Raw genomic sequence first — 24,409 nt, forward strand, 5'->3', positions numbered from 1 at the left:
CGCTCTAGACGGGATTGGTAACACAAGCCGCCTCATTGACGCCCACAACAAAGGTCACGTGGAAGAATATTATTACACTCAATGGTGGCCATCTGGGCTTTTATTGCATAGGCCATTGGTATGTGACCTCTATCCACAGTTGTCCTTGACTCGACGTGATATTGAAGTGAAGTTATCTGATAACATCACTCAAACCCTAGACACCCTATTGAAAAATTGCAGACAGTGCGGATGTTGGGGGTTTGGGTGTGGAGTGGTGGTCTTTGGGAAGTACTTCTAGGAAATGTCTAGGACTGTACACGCATGTAAAATTCAGAGAAACAAGCTTCCTGTGAGTTTTTGCGTAATTGCATGTGCGGTTTTGAGAGTTTTATGAGAAACAGGTTGACAGATTTACTTCAAAACTCCCTGGTCAAGTATTTGTTTTCAATGACTCTCGTAATTGTACGAGCAGACACAATTGAATGTGTAGACCAGCATACAGTTGTCTACGTAATTGTACAAGCAGACTTACAGTAAAAAATATGTATATGAAGTACTTCAATTTGAATCCCTTTTAACCAAAGCAAGAACTGTTGGTTCATTGTTTGTAGCACCGCTAAACTGACCTTGTAATTAACATTCTGCTACACAATGAATGCTGCATTTCTCATTAGCCACTTCCTTTACATGACAGGACATTACCTCATCTGTCACTCCCTTTAATCTAGACATTATCAAGATCCTGAATGTCAAAAATGGGCTATCGTCCTGGGCTAAATGGGCTAAATCCTATCGTCAATGTTCAATTAATTCATAAAAGAACAGCATTAATTTCTATAGTTCATACTGGTCTAGCTGTTGAACTAGCTGTCACATGTCTGTCCGGTCTTGTGTTGCACATGGGTGTTTGTTATGTTGAGCCATGTGCTCTCGTCATTGTTTGATCCCTCCCCCTCGTTACCTGATTAGTGTTTGAGTTCTTCCCCCTGTTCCCTCTTGATTTGTTCCCTATTTAAGTATCTTCTTGTTTGCTGTCTTGGTCGGAGCTTTGTCTTATGTTACCTCTGTTCCTTGTGATGGTCTTCGTGTTCTTGGACAGTGTTTGTCATTCTAGTTCAGTTCTGTTTTATGTTTCATTGATTATGTTTTCCCCCTTGTGGGTTTTTGCTTTGTGTTTTTGATTTCATTTGTTAATAAATATCCTTTTACTGCACTTGAGTCCTCTTCTCGACTTTTTGTAAATCGTATCGTGACACTAGCATAACCATGCAGTCAAGCAGTATGGTCTAGCTTGACCATGGAACTCTTGCTGGTTAGTTAAGAAGCCTGCTGGAGACACAAGGGGCCAGTTGCACCAGTTAAGTTACATTTTAGCATAGTTGTGTGACAACAGTTACAACTTACATAATACGAAATATATGCATTGCACCATTTCATTTTTCCACTGGACTTGTATCCCTGTTTAAACAAAATTATTACAGAAGCTGTATGATATATATTTTCATATTTATTTATTACCTCATATACATATTTTTTATTTCTGTTTTCCTGTTAGTTTATTTATTTATTGCCTCATAATTTAGATGATTCTGTTATAGGCCTATATAATTTATTTATTTATTGTGTCTTAATTTTGCATAATTTCATTATATATATATATTTTTTTTACTTAATTTAATTTTCTGCTTTATAGTAGTTTTAATCTCTCTCTTTATTTTACATTTCATAATATTTATTTATTTATTTATTGTTTTTTATAGTATTTATATATTGCCCCTTAATTTAAGTTGATTTTGTATTTATTTATTTTCCCATTTGTTTATTAGTATTTATTTTAGGTATGGTTCCTGAAAATTATTAACTTGTATAAATATACAAATTTTATTTCATGATTATTTATATATTATATTTACGTAAGTGGAAATAATTTATTTTACCCTTGTAAAAAAGTATGAAATATTACCATAACATGATAAACCTGAAATTTACAGCCTTACAACAAAACTTCTTTTGTCCCAGTTCAAGTAAGATCTAACAAACATGTCTGGTGTAACCCAACTGAGAAAACTCATCCCACCAGTCCAGTGTTTCAGTTTTCAGCTCAAGGTATTCACTCATATACCAACACATTCCTTACATTTTGACTCTCAATGGCTCTCAGATCTCTCAGAGTGGAGGCTTTCCACACTCATATGGCTAGAAAACTGAGCAGTCATTGTTTTGATTATTATTGTTGCGGTTGTAGGTGTAGGCCACCAGCTGAGATCCTAGAATCTTGCCATGGGATTGACCACAGCGCCCGCTGTGATTGGCTGAGAAAGGGGGCGTGAATCCACGGCAATGGTGACATGTGACCAGAGAGCTATGCACTCTAGACCTCTACCCCCACCACAAAAAACTTGGATAACCACATTCCTTTTTCCACATTTGTCTCCATGGCAAAGCCCTCACGTGAGGAGATTTCATTAGACACGCATATTAGCATTTAAACACCATGCAAATCCATTATCAAGTTGCGTTCAATTCCATACGGGATGGGCCTCTTGTGTAAACTTGTTAATTCAGTCTTTTTTTGGACAAACTTCACAGCGATGATGACTTTGATGTGACTTCCAGTGACACCCAAACATGTCAGGAAACTCGATAGATGCTAATGCTAACATCTGGAAAATTTAACCAAGACATCTGCAAGTCCTACAACTGTCTTTTGGTCTTGTTTTAACTAGGCTTGTTATCACTAATTTACTCCATGGTGGAGTAGGCTGCAGGGGTTGCTTTCTGTCAATCATACTTGCCCAAGAAAGGTGCATTACTCTACTTCAGCAGCTTGGAATGGAGTCAATGTTTTTGATAGATATGGTGGTGGTTCTTCTAGTATCTTAATGCATTATGACTTGGACCATATCTTAAATGTGTCCTGCCATATTGTTTGTCGTATAAAGTGCTGCAGGGATGACGTTTTTTTTTTTAGGCCAAAACCCAGAAACGAGTTAGCATTTCTGTCCTGAAGTTAATGGATTTTTTTAAAAAATGGGTTTTTGGCTAAATTCCTGAAATAAGGTGTGTGGTTAACAACACAGACTTAAGATATTTCACGTTTTATTCTACAACATAAAATACATCAGTAATACCTCCTTGTGATTGTTTTTAAAGCCTTTACTTGTCTTATATAAGGCGGTTGTTAACAAGTGGCTAATTGGGACTACAGAGGTTGTCAGGGACATTAAACATCTGAACAGGTAAACTCATCTACTCTCTAGTCTGCTTCCACAGCCTCGTTGTGTTTATAATCACACTCTTGCAAACTATTCTAACTCAAAGTTTCAGGGAAAATGTCTTTTAAAAAAGACTGAGAGTTGTCGGAAGCTTAGTTGTGGTGATGCAGTCATGCAGCCCTGGTGTAGTTAATTCATAGTCTACTTTTAGATTTTTACTTCTGGCGATTGTATTTAGGCTTCAAATTTCATGTGTTAATTTGTGAAGATGAACAAAATGTTTAATGGTGTGGTTACATTAGTGAAACTTTATAGGCAAAGTAGGTCCTTTGTCAATAGTGCTGCGATGTGTGAATGCTTACTCAGAGGTCACTTCCAAAACCAAACTGCTTTAAATAGGTAAACGCGGCGAATAAGGCTTTAAGATTTCCAAAATTTTCACCCCACGTGCCCCTCTCACAGAATTGCAGATCGTGTAGATTCCGGTAATGATGACTGCATTTCGCCCGCAGAATTTTACCTCACAAAGGTAAATGTGACCGTACCTTAAGAATCATAAAGTTTTGTTGGCCAAGGGAGCTTATTTTCTGCAATTATCCAAAAGCCAATGGAAAAATCCTATTGGGTTGTTGTCGATGGAACCATGGTGATGCTAACTTCCTATTTGGCATACAAAAATACATAATCACTGCAGCACTCTAATGGCCTGGCACAATAAAGCCTAAAGTCTAGGGTTTAGTCTAGTCCTCATCTAGTCCACTTCTGCATCTCTTTGTGGTTGGTTTGGACTTTTTACTGATTGTTTCGCAGAGTATAACCCTAGATCATGATGGCTTCTCTCAGGTGACTGTGTTGTGGTGCCAATCAACAGCCTTGTGTCCTAAAAACCTTGTGACAAAAATGGCTCCATGCAAGTCCAGTGGAAAAAGAGCCTGGTATAGCATCCTGGTCACCTTACATGTTGTTGAATGAGCTCAAAGTTCTGTAAAGATGCCTGTGAACTTGAGTACACCGGAGTAAACGGTTCACCTTCATTTCATTTGGCCCTGTTCCTAGTCAGTTCGGATGAGTAAGCTCTGCAACCATGCACTGCATTTATATTCCATTGCCTAATTGAATATAGCTCACATAGTTGGTTTAATCTGTTTATCTGGACCACACCATTCTCCTTCTAATAGCACTATAGCTGGATAGACATGGTCTGCAAGACCTTAAAATTTGAATGTGTAGATTATTTCTTATAGCAATAACATATAAAGTTGAATAATACAGACATACAATAATAATAATAATTTATAATAAAACTTATATAATAATACATCCTGTTCTCAGTCAGTTGATTTAGCTGTCATTTGGAATTTTTAGACATTTACATTTGAAAGTTTTATTTTAAAACATTTTAAAACTCCTAGGTTTCTGTTAATTAGAACCAGTGACAAGTGACTCAGCAATTTAAATGAAAACCTATTCCTCATGTGAGAAGTGAGTTGTACATGAGATACAGATGATGACCATAAAGCCTCTATAAGCCCACAGTTCACATAAGTTTTATGTTTAGCCAGTTTATCCAGCCACAATGTATGGTTCTTGTAAATTCCCCCCGACAAGAGAGAAAAATAAAATCCAGCTCCCTGGTTGGGAAACACAAATCTAACAACATCTGAGGAAGTCATTAGCTTGACCTTTGATTTTGCTAGACTAAAAGTTCACAGCCTGGTTTAAAACAATCCAGGACTTGGGACTTTGATGGACCAGCTGATCTTGTCCAACTTCAAGTCTAACCTCTCTTGCCACCCACCAGCAGAGTTTGGTCAGTGATGATGTAATTGGTTAGGGCTGTGCAAAAAAGAACATCTGCTTGTGATCAGCAGTAAAATTGTCTGTTGGCATTATAGAAGCTTGAAACACAGGGGAACTCAATTGAGAAAAGTAAGCAACTCTGCTAGCGGGTTCTTCTCATTCTCTACAGTATGTAAATCATGACAGAAGATATTTTGGCCAACCTAAACCCCACTGACACATCGATTTCCAAGAAACACATAAATGCAGAGTTTGCAGCACTAAAACACAAGCTGAACTCTATAGAACAGTGGCCCTCCTGGAGCAGGACTGGACTTTGCCTCAAGTTAGCATTTTTATGTTTGTGGACTGTAGTTTTTAGTTTGAATCTCATTTCAGATTGTCTTTTCTCTGATTCTCAGATGACTGGGGAGGAATCTGCTCTGAGATGATCGTGAAGGGTGGTCGCAATTCCAGCCATAACACGGGTCTAATCACCCTCCAGAACTACGGCTACTACCTTTCTCCCAAATACGTGCATCTGACCTTTGCCCATGAATTGGGCCATAGCCTTGGAGCCCCTGTGAGTCCTATGTCTGCCTTTTCTGTCACCACCAGCTGGTTGATATCACCGACAAACCTCTATCAGTTTAATTAATAGTTATAATCAATGGGTTTGCAAATCAAATATACAATCTTCATTGGCTTAATTTGTTTTGTTTTGAAAATGCATGCTGCTATGCTGTTGCCAAATACTAGCTTATTTGTGTTAGATTGCAGGCTTTAGCATAGCATGTCACACTATAGAACATGATCGGCATGTTGCATATCTAAATGCCTTTCAGTGATCTTTTCCACCTGTTGCAGCCATGTTCTTCACACTTCCTAGGACTCTTTGGCAGATTAGCTCTGCACTTCCCCGGCTGTCCATGTTCCCTTTACATGTTAAGTCACATTTGACAGCAGAGGGCTGACAAGCATGGCTCATTGTTTCCAGACTGAATTTGGGATGCAGAGCAGATCAGAGGATCCACATCACCTGTGATGTACGGGGAGGCCTGGGAAAGGGGCCAATGGCCTTTGGCCCAGTTGTCTTGTTTCATTCCTGGAGCCACAGAGCTTGTGTGAATGAAAAGCTCAATTTGTATACCTGGAAGTAGTTTTATAACTACTTCATAGCCATGGAAATGTAGATATTTAACTGACAAAAGTAAGACTTTTTTTCCCCAAAATTTTCACTGACCAACTTAAGTGTATTTTGTACAAATAAACAAATTTTGATTTTGATGGCTGCAACACACTCCAAAAAAGTTGGGAAAGAGGCATGTTTACCACTGTGTCACATCACCTTTCCTTTTAATTGCACTTTTTTTAATTGTTTGGGAATTGAGGATTGTCCAATTTCGCCTGATACAAGACAGCTGCTCAACAGTTTGTAGTCATCGTTGTCTGATTCTCCTTTTCATGATGGGCCATATATTTTCAATAGGAGACAGATCTGGACAGCAGGCATATCCATTCTACAGTGTAGAGTGTCTACGAAACCACTCTTTTGTAGCATGTGCCGAATGAAGCCTGGAATTGTCTTGCTTACCAGAGAAGATGTCATCTTGATGGCAGTATATGTCTCTGTACAATCCCAATATACGCCTCCACATCAATGGTACCTTCACACACATATGCAAGGCACCTATACCGTTTGCATTGATGCACCCCCATACCATGACAGATGTTTGCTTTTGCATTTGTCACTGATGAAAGTCTGGATGGTCCTTTTTGTCTTTGGGACTGAGATCTCGAAGTCAGTTTTTCCCCAAAACAAGCTAAAAACATGGATTCATCTTACAACAGCAAATATTTCCACTGTCTTTTAGACCATCTGAGATGAGCTCAGGCCCATGGAACATAAAAGGTTCAAGTTGTATTTCTTGATGCAGCGGCAGACTGTGCTGTAACAACGTTTTACTCCCGAGACTGCTGCTGTAACAACGTTTTACTCCCGTACTCCCGAGCACGTGGCTATATTTTGTCACAGTGTCTGGTTTGTGTTTCCTGGGTAACAACTAGAGGTCCTCTTCCCGCACGGTGTCCCACACTCTGTTACTACATTTCCCATGATCCTGTCTGTCACTGAGTGTTCATTGTGTTCAGCTGTTTCTCGTCACCTCGTTTAGCACTTGTGTATATATACCCTGTTAGTTTCAGTGTTTGTTACGGAGTCCTTGTATTATGTCCCCACACTTCCGGTATTTGTATCTGTCTGGTTCTTGTCTGTATTTCATGTTTTGGATTGCCTTATTGGACTTTTGACCCTTGCCTGGACTGGTTTGTGAGTACGGATTACCCATTAAATATACTGCTTTTGGATCTTACGTTTCCTGTGTGTGTGTATCGTGACAGAAGGACTCCGTCATGAATTGATCCAGCGGTATGGGTTTTCGTGCCTCTTCCCCAGCCACCGCGAGGGAGAGGACGCAGCAGAGGGGGAGTTCGCAATCTGGGGAGGTGCCGCCTCGGATGAATATTTTCGAGTGCTTCGCATTATGGGCTCGCATTACGGAGGAGACCGTGGCGGTAGAATCTCCCGAGCCCCCTTCCATCGAACACGGACGATCGTTTGAGGGAACTCGGTTGGCCAGGCGGAGGGTCCCTCTTCCGGGGCTCCCAGTTCCGGTGGTCCCGAAACGGAGGAGGAGAAGGAAGACTTCCTCCGTGACAGTTCCGGTGGTCCCAGTTCCGGTGGTCCCGAGTCCGGTGGTCCCGAGTCCGGTGGTCCCGAGTCCGGTGGTCCCGAGTCCGGTGGTCCCGAGTCCGGTGGTCCCGGAGGTCGACCCCGTGCAGCCCGCTGTCAGCCCTGAGGTCTTCTCGGAGCTGCCCACCATCAGTCCCGTCACAGCCAAGAGGGCTGTGTTCCTCTTTTATGCAGTGGCGGTACTGCATGCGTGGAGGAGACACAGCACGCCTGCCGAACCAGAGCTTCACGTCAGCTCTGCCAATCCTGCACTTCACGTCAGTCCTGCCATGGCCAGGAAGGCCGTGTTCCTTTTTTATGTAGTGGCAGTTCTGCAGGCATGGAGGAAGCAGAGGAGTTCTGCCGAGCCAGAGACTGTCCACGTCACGTCTGCCCAGCCAAAGAATGTTCAAGTCACGTCTGCCCAGCCAGAGACTGTTCACGTCACGTCTGCCCAGCCAGAGACTCTTCACGTCACGTCTGCCCAGCCAGAGACTGTTCACGTCACGTCTGCCCAGCCAGAGACTGTTCACGTCACGTCTGCCCAGCCAGAGACTGTTCACGTCACGTCTGCCCAGCCAGAGACTGTTCACGTCACGTCTGCCCAGCCAGAGACTGTTCTCGTCACGTCTGCCCAGCCAGAGACTGTTCACGTCACGTCTGCCCAGCCAGAGACTGTTCCTGAGCCGGAGCCAGTGTCTGCTGTTCTTGAGCCGGTGTCTGTTGCTGGTCCTGAGCCGGTGTCTGTTCCTGTGCCGTGGCCGCCCGAAGGGTGGTCTCCGCCGTGCTCGCCTGAGTGGTCGTCTTCGCCCTGGTCGTCTCTACCATGGCCGCCCGAAGGACCTGCCCCATTCAGGCCGCCTGCACAGCCGGATCCGCCCTGGCCGCCCGATGGACTGTCTGCTCCGCTCTGGCCGCCCGAGGGGTTGTCTGCTTTGCCCTGGCCGCCCGATGGGTCGTCTGCTTCGCCCTGGCCGCCCGATGGGTCGTCTGCTTCGCCCTGGCCGCCCGATGGGTCGTTTGCTTCGCCCTGGCCGCCGGCGAAGCTATGTATCACTGTTCCTGTTCCCCTGCATGGACCTGGCCCACCATCCCTCCCCCTGATCCTCCACAGTTCCACCTCCCTCCTGAACTCTTGTGTTGTGTGTTAGTCATGTCTTGGAGCGTCTGGTAGCCGCTCCGTAGAGGGGGGGTAATGTCACAGTGTCTGGTTTGTGTTTCCTGGGTAACAACTAGAGGTCCTCTTCCCGCACGGTGTCCCACACTCTGTTACTACATTTCCCATGATCCTGTCTGTCACTGAGTGTTCATTGTGTTCAGCTGTTTCTCGTCACCTCGTTTAGCACTTGTGTATATATACCCTGTTAGTTTCAGTGTTTGTTACGGAGTCCTTGTATTATGTCCCCACACTTCCGGTATTTGTATCTGTCTGGTTCTTGTCTGTATTTCATGTTTTGGATTGCCTTATTGGACTTTTGACCCTTGCCTGGACTGGTTTGTGAGTACGGATTACCCATTAAATATACTGCTTTTGGATCTTACGTTTCCTGTGTGTGTGTATCGTGACATATTTAACACAGTAGCATGACGGTTTCTCATGCAATGCCATTTTGAGGGCTCAAAGGTCAAACACATTCAACAGAGGTCTCCTGCCTTGTCCCACACAGACTGAGATTTCTCTGGATTCCCTGAATCTTTTAACAATATTATGTATAGTAGGTAATGAACACTTTGCAATCTTTCATTGAGAAATGTGATTTTTTAATAGTTTTACTAAACTGTGCTATTCTCAATATATTTGCTTAATGCTATTAAATGATAATCTCTCATGAAATTTGGCACAAAGTGGTGAACCATGACCCATCTTTGCTTGCGAAGACAAAGTCTTTGGTGGATGCTCATTGTATACCCAAACACGATACAGTCACCTATTACCAATTCACCTGCTAATTGTGGACTGTTTCAAAACAGTTTAACTTGAATATTCTATAGTCTTTTCACTTTTATTCTGCCTCTGTCTCAACTTTTTTTGGATTGTGTTGCAGCCATCAAAATAAAAAATTGTTCATATTTACACAATACAATAAATTTGCCCAGTGAAAACATTGGACATTTTTACTACATTTACTAGTGATGCACTGATCATGATTGTTCATGGCCGATTCTGATTATTTTACAAGCAAATTGGGTAATTCCGGTTGCCGATTTATTTATTGGTTTAAAAAAAATTATCATTAGCAAATTTATTTGTTGTTTATTTGCTCTATAACAGGCGAAACTAGCCTTAAACAAAAATATCTGTAGCCATTTGAAATTCGAGGCAACCACTGCAATTTAAAAAACAGCAGACGGACTGAATGAAAATGCAAATTCACTCTCTGACAGTAGGTGGCGCTTATAGAACGCAGGGTTTCTTTGGGTACCACTATACACAAAGAAGCAGTGCGAATATAAACACTACTTTATACGAAGGTAAGAGGGAAAAAAATGCCATTGACATTTTTCTGAAGCCAGTTCCCTTCAGAGATTCATTCATATAACCACCCATCCCCCATTCCCAATTCAAATATTTATATTTTTCTTCATGTATTTCAATCGGCCAAAATAAAAATAAAAACCATTTATGGCCGGTCAACCGGAGGATCTCCAACGTTTACATTTTACTTTGTGATTTTTCTGTGGCAGCACGATGAGGATTCCGACTGTGGAGGCCTGGAGATCACTGGTGGCAAAGGAAGGTTCTTGATGTTCCCTCAAGCCACCTCCAAGATCGAGGAGAACAGCGACAAGTTCTCCCCTTGCAGCCTGCGGCACACAAGTCACATTCTGAATATCAAGAAGGACAGATGCTTTGTAGGTATGACCCCAGTCTAATTTCTTGGATGGGATAGATATGCTAATGAATGTTAGCTTGTCTCAGTCCTAAATCATTCCTCAGTGAGGCTGATCTCCATGGCTCCATGGCGTGAGGTAAACTGACTGGAGATGTACCTGTTTTACCTTGTCAGTTAGTGAGCAGCCCATTTGTGGAAACCGCATCGTAGAAGAGAATGAGGAGTGCGATGTGGGCCACAATGAAAGCGATCCATGCTGCTACAGCTCGAAGGAACCTTCAGGCGTTGAATGTCGACTGAAGCCCGAAAAACAATGCAGGTTTGCATCAGTCCATTTTGTGTCAAGAGGATGACCTTTGGACTTTTTGGACAAATTAAACTTCTTTACTCTAAGGTCCCAAATAGTGCTGTCAACCCCATCCTTGGTGGTGTAAAGTCACATCAACTGTTAGATAGCAGACCACTGTTAAGACCGCAAGAGAGGGGGCTTTCCAAAAGGATGTATTAATGATGATAGTAAGTTCTGGGGGTGATCGTAAAATCCCTTTTAAATAAAATGACAAATGGTCTCCACCTTACACCAGGAGTGTCCAGTCCTGCTCCTGGAGTTGCCACCTTTTTCGGAAATTTTAGCTCCAATCTCAATTTGACAGCTGAACCAGCTAATCAAGGTCGTCAAGATTATTTAAAACTTCCAAACAGATGAGTTGGAGCAAGTTGGAGTAAACTCTGCAGAAAGGTTGGCCTCCAGGAACTAAGTTGGACATCCCTGCCATCATGTGTTTAGAGGACTACCTTCTTGACAGGTTCAGCTCCAACCCTAGTTAAACATACGTTTACACTACCACCTAATAAAGGTCTTCAGAATTACTCAAAATGTCTTGGCTGGTGTTTTATAGAGGGTTGGCGCTAAACACTTCAGGAAGGTGTCCATCCCGGAGCTTGGTTGGACACCCCTTCCTAAGGGACTTGTGGACTACATGGGAACATACACATAAAGGCTACATCAACAGCACCATTTGGGACAGGCTCTAAGAATGCCTGAACTTATCATAGTTTTTCAGTTCCACAAAACCTACCTTTCTTGAAGTTGATCTTTGGTAAATGTTTAACTTCTATCTATCTCAGTCCTAGCCAGGGTCTGTGCTGCAGCTCCCATTGTGTCTTCAAGGAAGCTGGGCTGATGTGTGAACGACACTCTGAGTGCCGCAACCAAAGTGTATGCTCCGGTTCCTCTGCTATATGTCCAGAACCTGCCGCCAAGCCCGACATGACAATATGCAATGATGACACACGTGTCTGTTTCAACGGAGTACGTCCAACAGGGCCAATATGGATTTTTGTATATCTTTTTAGAATCCGATTTGGATTCAATCGGATTTAAATTCAATCTTTCAAACTTGCTGTCCACAATTTGAAAGTGATAAAATCTTGTCTGTTTCAATTCAGTGTAGTACATATACAGTCTATCTGCATATTTACAATACATTGATATCTGGTTAGACCATTCAGACTGAAACACATCCAGATTTGAATCCAGTTTCAAACCATATATACATGTAGTTTGGATTCCGTTTGTTAACATCAGTTTTCATTCATGCATTTTTTTTTAACTATTCAGAATACAAAAAACAATGTATTTGAGATATTTCACAAACGTCAGAGCATAGCCTTGAGGATGTATGCAATATGTAATTAAAAATACCCCTTTTCTTGGTCCGAAGTCATAAAAATAAAAATATGCATCATATTGTCATAAATAATATCTGTTTGCATGAAGAAGGTTGGATAGGGATTAGGGAATGAAAAGACAAAAGAAATCCAAAAGATTCCTTGGTTGCGAGCTAAACGCATGGAATTATTTAGGCTTAATGAGTGATTCAAATTGGATATATATTTTTGTATATTACCCTATTATACAATGTGAGGTTCTCCATAACCAATGTCTTGTGGCTTGATGTCGCAGGAATGTGGCCTGTCTCTCTGCGCATTGTACGACATGGTGCAATGTGACTGCCCGGGAGAGAACAAGATGGAGAAGTGCCACATGTGCTGCCAGCAGAGAGGTAACCACAATGTTCCGCCACATCAGAACGTGTTTACTGCTTCAAATAAATTAGATGCATAAACAGCTGTTTGTTCTGACATTACTGCTTTATAAAAACGTAAATTAAGCACATATGTTCTTTTATCCGATTTTTAGTTTACTTCCTTGGCATTATTCTTTTTTTTCTTCTCTGTAGATAAACCTAATACCTGCGCAAGCACCACTTCTTCGGTTCTTCTGCACTACTTTAGCGGGAAACGTGTCGCTTTGGTTCCTGGATCACCCTGCTCTGGAAACAGAGGCTACTGCGACAGGTTTAAAGTCTGCCGAATCCTAGATGTGGACGGCCCGATTGCAAGGCTCAAAAATTCTTTCCTCAAATTGGATGAGTTCGATGACCTGGCCGGTTGGATGAAGGTTTGTTGTTAGCATTTGAAACAGTCTAATGTAACATGCTAGCATCTTCAATTGGCTGTTTTTTTGTATTTCCTTCATTTACCTTAACTCAGTTTTCTTTATATAATTTGAAACTTCTCTCTTCTCTTTCGTAGGCACATTGGTGGGCAATTCTTTTGGCTATTCTCGCTATTTCAGGAGTAATGGCTGGGACTATCTGTGTTTTTGGACAGCCCCTTGAGATTGATGATGACCGGTAAACATCTCTCCATCTGGGGCCTTCCAACTGGCAAGAAACCCCTGCAAGCAAGAAAACATTGCTTTTGAGGCAACTTATGAATGTTCAAAACATCTGACTGATCATTGAAGGCTGGCCAGATGCACAGTTGAGAGTCATGCACAGCATCTGTCCAAACATGATTTGAGTTTACACACCATTGGTCTTTAGAAAGTTATTTTAACTCCAGTGCTGATTTGAGCATTGAATATTCTCCAGCTTTCCAACTATAAAGCATTGCTCTCAATAACTTTGTACACAATGTCGCCTACATTTATTTCAGAGAAATTCAAGAACACATTCTAATTTTGTCTCTGCGTATTTGGTTCCTCCAGAAATCACAGGTTGAAAACAATATCAGCAAGGTCAAAAATTTGTGTTTTACAAACTCTTGGGTATGATGAGTGATATCGCGACACCAGTTTGTTTGTGTTGCTGGATTTACTTTCACGATTTTATCTCTTCGTGTTGTCCTTGGGGTGGTTACCATGATAAACACAGAGAACTAAGTGACATTTAAGCTTGTATGGGATAAAAAAGTTCAAAAACTATTTAATAGGAAATGAAATTGAAATTAAATTTGTAAATTAATTTATATGATTATAATGTGCTCTAAGAAATGCAAAAAAGTAAATTAATGTATAAACATTTCAAGTTTAGATCTCAAGATAAAAAGACATACATTCAGCTCAAAGATATATATTTTTTTAATTTTGACACATTTACAGTACAGTTCATTTCATTGATGTACATCACATTATTTTTCATAAAAAAGTATAAAATTTTGTAGCAGTTTGTATGATGTAGTAGACAGATTAAATGTCAGTTGCAGTAGGCCTTTTTTTGAATATTTTTTCCTTATGAATGTCGATTACATATATAAAGTGCAAAAGAGGAATAATTTTACTTCTACCAATAATAAAATGCATTCAACACACAGTAGGTGCTTCATTTGTTTTCATTTCATTATGATTTTTTAGATTAACTTACTGCAGTTGATTTATTTGGACTTTATAAGGTGCCTTCTGGATGTAATTGTTTCTTTTGCTCAAACAACATACTAAACATTCAATATTTCAAGTGATAGTATTAATGCACGTTTAAATTTTCCTCAGTGGAAACATACCATCGAAAAGTTATCCGTGTTTACAGACAATTTAGTCCGAATACCAAAATTATCTTCTAGTTACACTAGTTACATTAGCTAAAGTTTGCGGGTAAAAAGTTTTGTTGTTTATTGTTAAAGGTATAGCGATGTATGAAGTACAGATCACCGAAGTCACTATCAAAACAAGTACCTTTCTGTTTTTTTAAGGCGGTGAATTCACGTGACCAACTTGAACGAAATGCGTGTGGAAATATTTCGCCTCGACGCGACATTCCCAGTCACGTGGATTCCTACTAAAATTGCAGGATTCCGTCCGTGAAAACTCGCCTAAAAACGGTAAATGTGACCTCACCTTTAACATGAAACTTGTATAGTATCATTTATAACAAATCACTTAATTTTTTATACAGAACAGATAGATAAGTAATGTAATGCAAGGTATTCTTGGACAGTGTTGTGGCCAGAAGAATCAGATGATAAAATGAATTAACTAATGACCATTCAAATATAAATCCACTGCTATTCAATGAAATCAATCACATTTCAAGGCTTTTTAAGCCTATTCCATATGATAGTACAAAAGTCCACAATCCATTTGCATGAATCACATTCATAGCAATACATTATTCAATACAGTGCAGTTGCAGTCTTAATAAATAACATCTAAATACATTTGTTGAAGTGCTTCATCACAATCTCTTGCAAATCATTTCATTGGCTCTTCAATTTAGGCCTGTGTTGGAACAAAGAAAATGGCAGTTATTATAATTATTTTAGATTAAAATGTGAGCATATTAATCATAGCCTACGCTATTATCACCTTTTAGATAAAGACCTCCATGGTTCCCTGCATTTCACAAATACAACTTCTTGAACTGAACTTCCTGTTTGGTGATCTTTTAAACACAACACAATTCTAAAAAAAATGAAAGAATGAAAGCTGTTAGATACTTAAAAATATGTGAATATCACTGCGTTAGAGAAAACATCACATCATGTGGCATTTAATGTAAAGAAAGCAAACTTTTCAACCAAAGCATTTCGCAAAATAAAATTTTGTTTGGTTTGAAATTATATTAGTAGATACTAATCAGTAGATACGTTGAAGACATATTGTGACATTTTCTGGTTGTGACATGTTAGTGGTTCATAGTTAATGTGATGAATTTACACCTGGAGTTACTCTGTTAGAACACCTGTGTGAACTTGAGGAAAACTGACTTTCTTGAGACCAATTAATTCAAGTCGTTGAGCAAAAGAGGTTCAGAAATGTGAATTTTAAGTGTAAAATTTAAGGTTCATTATATCTAGCAAGACTGGTAGGAACATACTTTTTTTGTGTCTCCCCAGCTCTGACTCGGACTTTATGGATCTGTACGTCAAAATTTGTGGAATCTCCATACCACCACGAGGAGATCAGAGTGAGTAAAGAGGAAGTGGACTCCTCCCATTTACACTTCAGCATCAGAAGATCTCCAATGTCCTTCTCGGTTATAACGAGGAACGAATGAGTCTTATTGGTGGTGATCTTCTCCTGTCTGCTTGTTGAAATAATTTAAAGATGGTTAGCATTGACATTTGACTGGTGTGAACACAATATAGCCATCTTTAGAAGATATAAGTATTGATTACTCACACATTTAACTTGAGATCTTCTGCTTCACCATTGGTACCGTAAAGTGAGACAGTCAGGACTGGTTCCGTCTCTAATTGATTTATTTTTCCAAGGAAGTTGACTTTCAGCTGATAGTGAAAAACTATGAAATAAACAATGACCAAATGTTGTAGCACCCACAACCAGGGTTATTATTTTTAATTTAAGTGCCCCTAATATGCTATTTTAAAGGTTCCTTTTTTTGTCTTGGAGGACTCCTACAATAGGTTTACATGTAGGTCAGTTCATGCATCCAAGGTCAAAACTCTTTTCTCACAGTGTCTGAAACGGTTCGATAAAGCACGGGGTCTCTCTAAACCCCTCCTTTCCGAGAGCAAACTCTGCTCTGATTGGTCAGACGGCTCTGTCTGTTGTGATTGGTTTACCGCTTACAGCGCATGTCGGAAACAAAACACCAATTACCATATCTGAATTTAAGCACCGGATCTTTTTTAGCGCTTGTATACACAGTAATACGAACTGTAATAATGGCGCCGGTTTTACCGTATCAATTCAAGTGCGAATCCTCGTCCTTTGGAAGTGAATGCAAAGTAGATTTGCTTTTGCAGAGCGTAAAACCACATCTCGACGTGTCAACAACACAAACCAAAATCTTTCAGGTCTCCGCTGAGGGCGGGGCAAAGTAGATGTTGCTCGCAGGCAGCCAATAAAGACCATAGGCTGGCATTATGCAAATGTGTTACAGACCTTACAATGTGTTACAAATGTGTTACAAACCTATGTACATTTGCAGTGTTACAGGTTTGTAACTCATGCTGTTACAAACCTACATAAGTTTGTAACATTTGCAGTGTTACAGGTTTGTAACTCACATGCTGTTACAAAGCTACATAGGGCTGTAACACATTTGCAGTGTTATGGTGTGTTCACACCGAACGCGAATTGAATTATTTGCGCGAGTAGATTACATACAAAGTCAATGCCAAGACGCGAATAGACGCATCATTCACGCCGGGTGTTGCGAATGACGCGAATTGGGCGACGCGTTTGGCAAGAATGTCTTCCGCGCAAGTTGAAAAATTTTAACTCGAGCGAATGTTCAAGCGTCTAACTAGACGCGATAGACGCGTATTTGACGCTCTATTCGCGTTCGCTGTGAACACACCATTACAGGTTTGTAACTTACATCATGTTACAAAGCTACATAGGTTTGTAACACATTTGCAGTGTTACCTGTTTGTAACTCACACCCGGTTACAAACCCGACATAAATTTGTAACACATATGCAGTGTTACAGGTTTGTAACTCACATCCTGTTACAAACCTACATAGGCTTTATTACATAGATTTGTAACACATTTGCACTGGAATTACTGACAACTCGTTTCAGGCAGTTCAGAATCGGTCTTTCTTTTGTGTACTTTGATTTTTTTAAAAAGTTTTTTGCAGACCTTTTACATTCACAAACAGCTTTATTACACTCTACGTGAAAGGTATTATCAGAAAAAGCATAATTGGGGCACTTTAACTAAAACTAAAACCATAAAAAAACCATTCATTACTTGAAATAAACCATTTACTAAAATAAAATATAAACATATTTTGTATTTCAGCTAGTTGCCATCGCAACATTTCTTATTTTCGCTTAGTTTAAGTTGAAGTACTAAAATAACTAAAACTAAATAAACTAAAACTTAATAAAAACTATAGACATTTTTAAAAAAAACAGGAAAAAGGAAACAACAACAACTTTAAAATTAAAATAGAAAACACGAAACTAGAAAATCTTGACACTGACCTCTGAATGGCATGGAGCCTCGTGTCCTGGTGAACATCTTAACGCTTCGTGCCTTGCGGACTTTGCTGACTTTGTAGCCCACAGTGTTGCAGCGGTTCTTGCGACATTGGAGGCACATGCCGCGGTCGAACATGTCATTGCTCCCGCAGCTGTACGCCCTGCTAGCTTCTTCCTCGTTCAGCAGGGAGTCGATGTACAGGTGGATGGACCTCTCGTGCTCGCATCTGATGGCATTATTCATGGCTAAGGGTATTAATGAAACTGATATGATTTTGAACTTTACAGTCACACAAGTAAATATCTTGGTTCTTTGCAGAGATTCCATTGTCGAAAGGTTGCATCAGTTGTAGCAAAGGTTTGTTGTAAATTGTGAAAACAGATTAGAAAGCCAGATTTTGAAAAATGTGATTATGAAACGCTGTCACAACCTCTTGATATATAACTAATCTCTTTCCATCTTTGGGAAAGTTACAAATAACAGTAATTTCTTGAAAATAATTGCCACGATAAATCAGCATTTATTATTACAGGTAATTAAAAATTGTATTCTTAATAAATATATACATATATATTTTTTAAATATTTATAATTTATATTAAATTGTAGTCTTTTACATAATTTGTGTGTGAATATTTTACAAAATAATATTTTATTTTGTGTTATTAGGATTTATGGCCAGCATTAATTATTAATTTGAAATAAGAAAAGATCAATTATTTTAAATAAATTATACTTTATTATGTGAATTTTATTTAAAATTGCATGATATCAATTGTTCTGTTTTTAAGTATTTTTATATAAAAATATACCATATAATTTTTAATATTTAATTTTTAAATACATATATTTTTACATGTCAAATTGCTACAATGCTACAATCAACTTGTCAACAATCAACAATTCAAGAACCAATGGCCCCAAGTGCATGTATGCTTACTCTTTCTATATTTTTCAATCAATTTTGGTGAAATTTTTAGGTAAAAGGTAATGATATATTTAGATATCCCAGATCAAGGTCTTTACCAAGTATTCCATAACTGGCAATTTTCTCCAGAGCTCCTCTCAAATTGCAGCCAGGCTGGAAGCTTCCTCCATTGGGGTATATATCTACATGGCCGACCGGCTGCTTGATACCGATACTGAGACCCAGGGAACCTCGGGTGAATGTGTGGAGGACATCTACAAAATGGGCATCATCTGGGGACAGCCGTCTGTGGGCATGGACCCCTTCAAAGTCCGGCCCAGCAGGGTCAAGACCTGCGAAAACACCAAATTGTTGTCCATATATGGTGCATTTAAGACATATTGTAAGTTTTATTTCCAAAAGAAAGTCAGTGAACCTACCTGTGATTCTTCCAACTTTGTTCGTTGCATGACTTCCTGCAAAACCCGCAACGTGGGCGCCAAGACTGTAGCCAATGAGGTGCAACTTCTCCAGAGGAACGTTGATAGTCTCCTTATGAATCAGGTATGAGCACAATAATACAAATTAGCAGTGCAACTTGCACAACATGAGAATGATTATTTGCCTGATTTGATTTGCTGACACAAACCTCCAGCCAGTCTATGAAGAGTCCGATCTCTTGTCCCACCATCTTAGTGTTTTGTGCTGCCACCGCATAATGGTTCTGTGCCATGTCCAACCAGTCCACGATAATGACATTAGCGGTTTTCTCCCTGTCATAAAGGGCAGCAACCAGTTTCTCAACCCAGCTCTCGAATAGTCCACTTACCTAAAGGGAAAGAGCTAAATTAACACTAACATAATGTGGGATGAGTTGAAAAAGAATCAGAATCAATTGAAAAATTCATTAAATGTATGTAAAAGTGTTGAGGTACCGTCCACCCGTGAATGACTAGAAAGGTTTTCGAAGTGTTGTTGAAGTCACAGATGTTGAGGGTCTCTGGTTTGCCACGTACAATGTAACACACATCGTCATCTGGTTGGGACGGGTTTCTCAGAGAAAACTTGACATTGGCTTTGTTGACATCTGACAGGTCCCTTAGATCCTCCAGGAAATTACCTATGTAATAGCCATTTAGAAAATAAATAGTCAAATAAAAATAAAAATTTAAAGAAATAGGGCTACATCAAAATAGTGAAATATTAAAAAGGTAAAATTAAAAATATAATATATTTTTTTATAATTATAAAAAGTATGTTATAAAAAAGCTATATATAAGTATAAAATGCAAAATATTTAATAATATAATTTAAAATTAAATATATAAAAATAAAAACAAATTATACTTCAAAATGTAATTATATACATTTTTGAATGTGAATAGAAGGCATTAGTAATTGGCAATGTCATTCAAATTGTAATTAAAAAAAAATATATGCTATATAAATCTGACATAAAAATACAATTTTAAATATTTATGCTTCAGATGTAACATACTTAGCATGCTTTATGAAACAGGTCACAAAAGTAGCTACAATACATATTTCCATAGTTGACATACAAGGTGGGTGGAGCCATACTATCTTTACTATACACCATTGTCACACCTTCAATCGATGCGATATCAGATTGCAATGTAAAGATTGCCTATAGTGATAATGAACTTGTCTTGAAACATACTTTCAAGAAATCCTTGCATAGCAGCATAAAACATCAACTAACATCTGGTAGACTCGAAGAAATGTCAAGTAAATGAACCAGCGTCTTCGTATGCTAATTTATGGATTTAAAACCTCAGACAGATGCCGGAAATTAAAAATATCCCATGAAAACACAGGATTAGCGGTAGGATTTGAAAACACAGACATTAAAAACGAAAGAATCGCACCGCGTCCAAATAAAATAACCCCTCAGGTTATCCGAATCCCTTTCTCACGAGCATCAACAAGCATCTCACCAAAGACTCCGTTGGAGAAGTTTTCTTCCTCCAGAGCAGCGACGAACAGACCAGTGAAGCTTAATAATACGAGCCACGAAACGCACTGGAATGAGAAAATGGTCATGTCTTTTCTGCCTAAACTTTGTGCACTTGTGACCTTCACCAATTCCTATCGCGCGCGCAGGCTGCTATACGATATTCGGGAAAAAAAACCCTGAGTCCTGGTGCTGTTTGAAAACCTGACTAATGAAATCCGAGCCTCAGACTTCAGTTAAGCTCCTAAATAGCACTACTAACCAAGAGCACAATTTGTTTCAGCCCACAGGCGGGGGTAATACGGTCACACATTTGCTGTTAGTCATGAGCTGTCGATGTCTCACGAGGTTTCTTTACCATAATAAAACCTGCAGTTGTCACCTTGGACTATCTATCTATCTATCTATCTATCTATCTATCTATCTATCTATCTATCTATCTATCTATCTATCTATCTATCTATCTATCTATCTATCTATCTATCTATCTGAAAATTCATCTTTGCCATCAGAGGAAAAATACATTTAAAAAATATTTCACAATATTTCTATTTTTACTGTATTTTTGATCAAATACATGCAGCCATGGCTAGCATTAGAGACTGCTTTCATAAAAAACAAAATAATATTTGGAATTATTCCAAACAACCAGTAGTGTATCTATTAGCAGGAAAGGGCCAATAAACTACAGTAGTTTGTATATAAGCTTTGGTTTAATAACTAAATGGGTCAGACAGGTTTTAGACAACTTAAAACTGACATTTTGTAGCAACAATCTGTTATGTCATGAATATTGACAATGACATAACAGGTTATGTCAATTTTCATGCAAAATATTACGGAGGAAAGTCAGTAAAGAACAAAGAAACCCTGATACCTTTTACTTAAAATGTTCTCTTTCCTTGTCATTCGAGACAGTAAAGATTTCTAAATCATTATGTGCCAGTACCCTAAATGCTCTTTGCACGCATTGTGTCATACCATAACACTTGGACCCTGCCAAAACTCTCAATGACAACTGCGCTGTGGTCATTCCTTCCGTTTGTAATAAGGACCAGGCTATGTTTGCCTCTATCGTCCAAAATATTCTTCAAGAACAAAACCATAACTAATGACCTGTCACATGCTCTTTAGCAGATGGAAACGGTTCAAGAGATCATTGTCCACCATACAAGAACTCAGAGGAGGTCGAATATGATTTCTCAGAAGAATTCGAGTGTGATAAGCCAAGATCCGTTTAAATCTCCATATCTGAATTTTGTATCCCATGCGTGATACGTTGCCAAAAATTCAAATTCTCAACAGTCTCCTTGCAGAAGGTTCTGACTAATGAAAGAATCGGAATGCTGTATTTTCATTCCAAGAACTCCATTCCATGAAAAGGGGTGGGTGTCTTGAAAAACAAGCTCCTTGTGCTTTGATTCGAGATTACTACACGTGAGTCGCTCTCTCACTGAACAATGTGAGTTATTTGAGTATTTTTACACACACATGGTGTTATTTGAATGGATGACGCTCCATTTACATAACATCTTATAAGAATGGATCTAGCGTAAACAAAACACTGATATGTAGTTTTTACTAGATTAGATTTAATCTTCTAGAGATTGAGGCGTTGCCAAAAAAGTCTAACTTTCCCAGATTTCGGTTGATGCTGTGAAATGAACAGCCAATTTCAGAATCATTTTAATCTGTTTGAGACATACAATATCCAAAACATTCATTTAAAATGAGATTTAGTGTCACTATTACAGTTTTTTTATTCACTTTGGTACTATTTTCACAAGTAAGGTGTACATTTTCAAAACTCAAAATCCAAACTGATCACACTTGTACCACAGCTAGTCATTCTTTCAAAACCTGATCCCTTGCTTTCATTACTATACATATTTCAATCCACATAATCATTGTTTCAAACACATGATTATTGTAATATGTAATGAGAAGATTAGGTTTAATCACAGAAACACAACAGGCTAATCTTCTTTCAGTTTAGTACTTTTAATAATCATTTCATTCAACAGCAAACAATGCAAGATACATGTTTCAAATCACCCTTGTTGCTTAAATAATTACAGTAAGGCTACAGTTGCCACGTTAGAAAATACACAGAAAATACGTTACCTACCTTATGTAATTGAATCCATAATGTTTGTAATAGTATCTATCTAGTGTTATCAAAAGTTGTGATGAAATTATGAAACTGCCATGAGGTTTTGTGGCAATCCAGTACATGTTCTAACTGTGCCATATGACTGAATCTATACTGTATAACCTTTATAAGGGTGAGTTACAGTAATGTGGAAGTCTCATGGTAATCTGTTCACAGTATCACATGGCATACATACTGTAATGTAAAATTTGATGCCATCTGTCTCCCTTCTTCTGATGCATCTTTGATCAATCTGATGTTATACAGTCATTGACTGTTTCCTCTCCCTTACTCTATCCTGCTCTATGTTCACAAATGGCAAATTTCTCTGTCTCTCTCTCTATCTCTCTCGCGCACACACACAAACACACACACATGCAAACACTTTGGACATAGTGGTGGTGGTTATCTATAAATCACTTGTGTAAAAAGAAATAGTGGTGGTTATTATATATAAATCACTTGTGTAAAAAGAATTCATTACATTTGGTTATCCATATCGGAAATTGCAAACAAGTTCTATAGAAACTTTCTATAGAATCAATATCTATTGAACTCTATTGGTGCACCAAATGATTCATTAATTAACCATTAGGTTCAGTTGGATTAAATAATAGACAAATGTATTAAACTGAAAAAGTTTGGTAGTAAGAGCTTTATGAAAAGCAGTTACTGTGAATGAAATATTTAGATGAAACACTTATTTTGTGTTGTGAAAAGGATACTTTGTGATTTTTTGTATTTCTATCAAAAACGTGCTGAATTGTTTTTTAAAAAGTGCACTTTTGATGATCTGTGATATTAGTACTAAGAATTTTCAAAATGGGACACCTGGCTTGTCAAAATACAGTTTTTTTTATTCGCTTTGGTACTATTTTCACAAGTAAGGTGTACATTTTCAAAACTCTTAGTACAAAAATCCAAACTGATCACACTTGTAACACAGCTAGTCATTCTTTCAAAACATGATCCCATGCTTTCATTATAGTTATACATTTTTCAGTCCACATAATCATTGTTTCAAACACAAGATTATTGTAATATGTAATGAGAACGTTTGGTTTAATCACAGAAACACAACAGTATGATCTTCTTTCAATTTAGTACTTTTAACAATTAGTTCATTCAACAGCAAACAATGCAAGATACATGTTTCAAATCACCCTTGTTGCTGAAATAATTACAGTATTACAGGCTACAGTTGCCACATTAGAAAATACACGTGCATTACCTAACTTATGTAATTGAATCCATAATGTTTGTAATAGTATCTGCAGTGAGTTATCAAAAGCTGTGATGAAGTATGACACAGCCATGAGGTTCTGTGCGAGAACAGAGTTTGCTGGCAATACAGTAAATGTGTTCACTCTAGCCTTTGACTGAATCTATATATACTGTAGTGGACCTTTACAGATGAAGGTTGAATTACAGTAATGTGGCAGTCTCTACCATGGTAATCTGTTTACAGTATCACATGGCATACATACTGTAATGTAAAATGCTGTATTTGATGCCATCTGTCTCCCTTCTACTGATGCATCTCTAATCAATCTGTTTTACAGTCATTGACCGTTTCCTCTCCATTATACTCTATT

The 24,409-nt window shown here is 38.8% G+C and overlaps 2 protein-coding genes across 3 annotated transcripts in view; one reads left to right on the top strand and one right to left on the bottom strand.

Moving 5' to 3' along the window:
• Positions 1 to 13,897, top strand: part of si:ch1073-396h14.1 (disintegrin and metalloproteinase domain-containing protein 10) — a 32,694-nt gene extending 18,797 nt beyond the window's left edge. Inside the window, exons 9-15 of the mRNA XM_056256595.1 lie at positions 5,399 to 5,559; positions 10,393 to 10,564; positions 10,716 to 10,860; positions 11,670 to 11,853; positions 12,508 to 12,607; positions 12,785 to 13,005; positions 13,140 to 13,897. Of these exons, the coding sequence (XP_056112570.1) occupies positions 5,399 to 5,559; positions 10,393 to 10,564; positions 10,716 to 10,860; positions 11,670 to 11,853; positions 12,508 to 12,607; positions 12,785 to 13,005; positions 13,140 to 13,244 (1,088 nt within the window). The 3' untranslated portion in view covers positions 13,245 to 13,897. The remainder of the gene's footprint in view (positions 1 to 5,398; positions 5,560 to 10,392; positions 10,565 to 10,715; positions 10,861 to 11,669; positions 11,854 to 12,507; positions 12,608 to 12,784; positions 13,006 to 13,139) is intronic.
• A 970-nt stretch (positions 13,898 to 14,867) lies between these two features.
• Positions 14,868 to 20,878, bottom strand: LOC130089313 (lipoprotein lipase). Of its 2 annotated transcripts, none has more exons than XM_056256596.1 (10): positions 20,646 to 20,878; positions 19,623 to 19,807; positions 19,337 to 19,516; positions 19,128 to 19,239; positions 18,807 to 19,040; positions 17,784 to 18,026; positions 16,006 to 16,126; positions 15,701 to 15,910; positions 15,190 to 15,285; positions 14,868 to 15,102 (listed from the first exon to the last, which is right to left on the bottom strand). In XM_056256596.1, the coding sequence occupies exons 1-10, from the start codon at positions 20,749 to 20,751 to the stop codon at positions 15,081 to 15,083; spliced, it is 1,509 nt and encodes a 502-aa protein (XP_056112571.1). In that variant the 5' UTR covers positions 20,752 to 20,878; the 3' UTR covers positions 14,868 to 15,080. The 2 variants fall into 2 exon arrangements, with proteins under 2 accessions (XP_056112571.1, XP_056112572.1); XM_056256597.1 differs by having other exon boundaries at positions 15,701 to 15,907; positions 20,646 to 20,876.
• Positions 20,879 to 24,409: the final 3,531 nt, after the last annotated feature.

This window comes from Rhinichthys klamathensis, unplaced genomic scaffold (assembly GCF_029890125.1).
Source record: "Rhinichthys klamathensis goyatoka isolate OS25496 unplaced genomic scaffold, OSU_Roscu_1.1 h1tg000127l_1, whole genome shotgun sequence".
Taxonomy (NCBI): domain Eukaryota; kingdom Metazoa; phylum Chordata; class Actinopteri; order Cypriniformes; family Leuciscidae; genus Rhinichthys; species Rhinichthys klamathensis.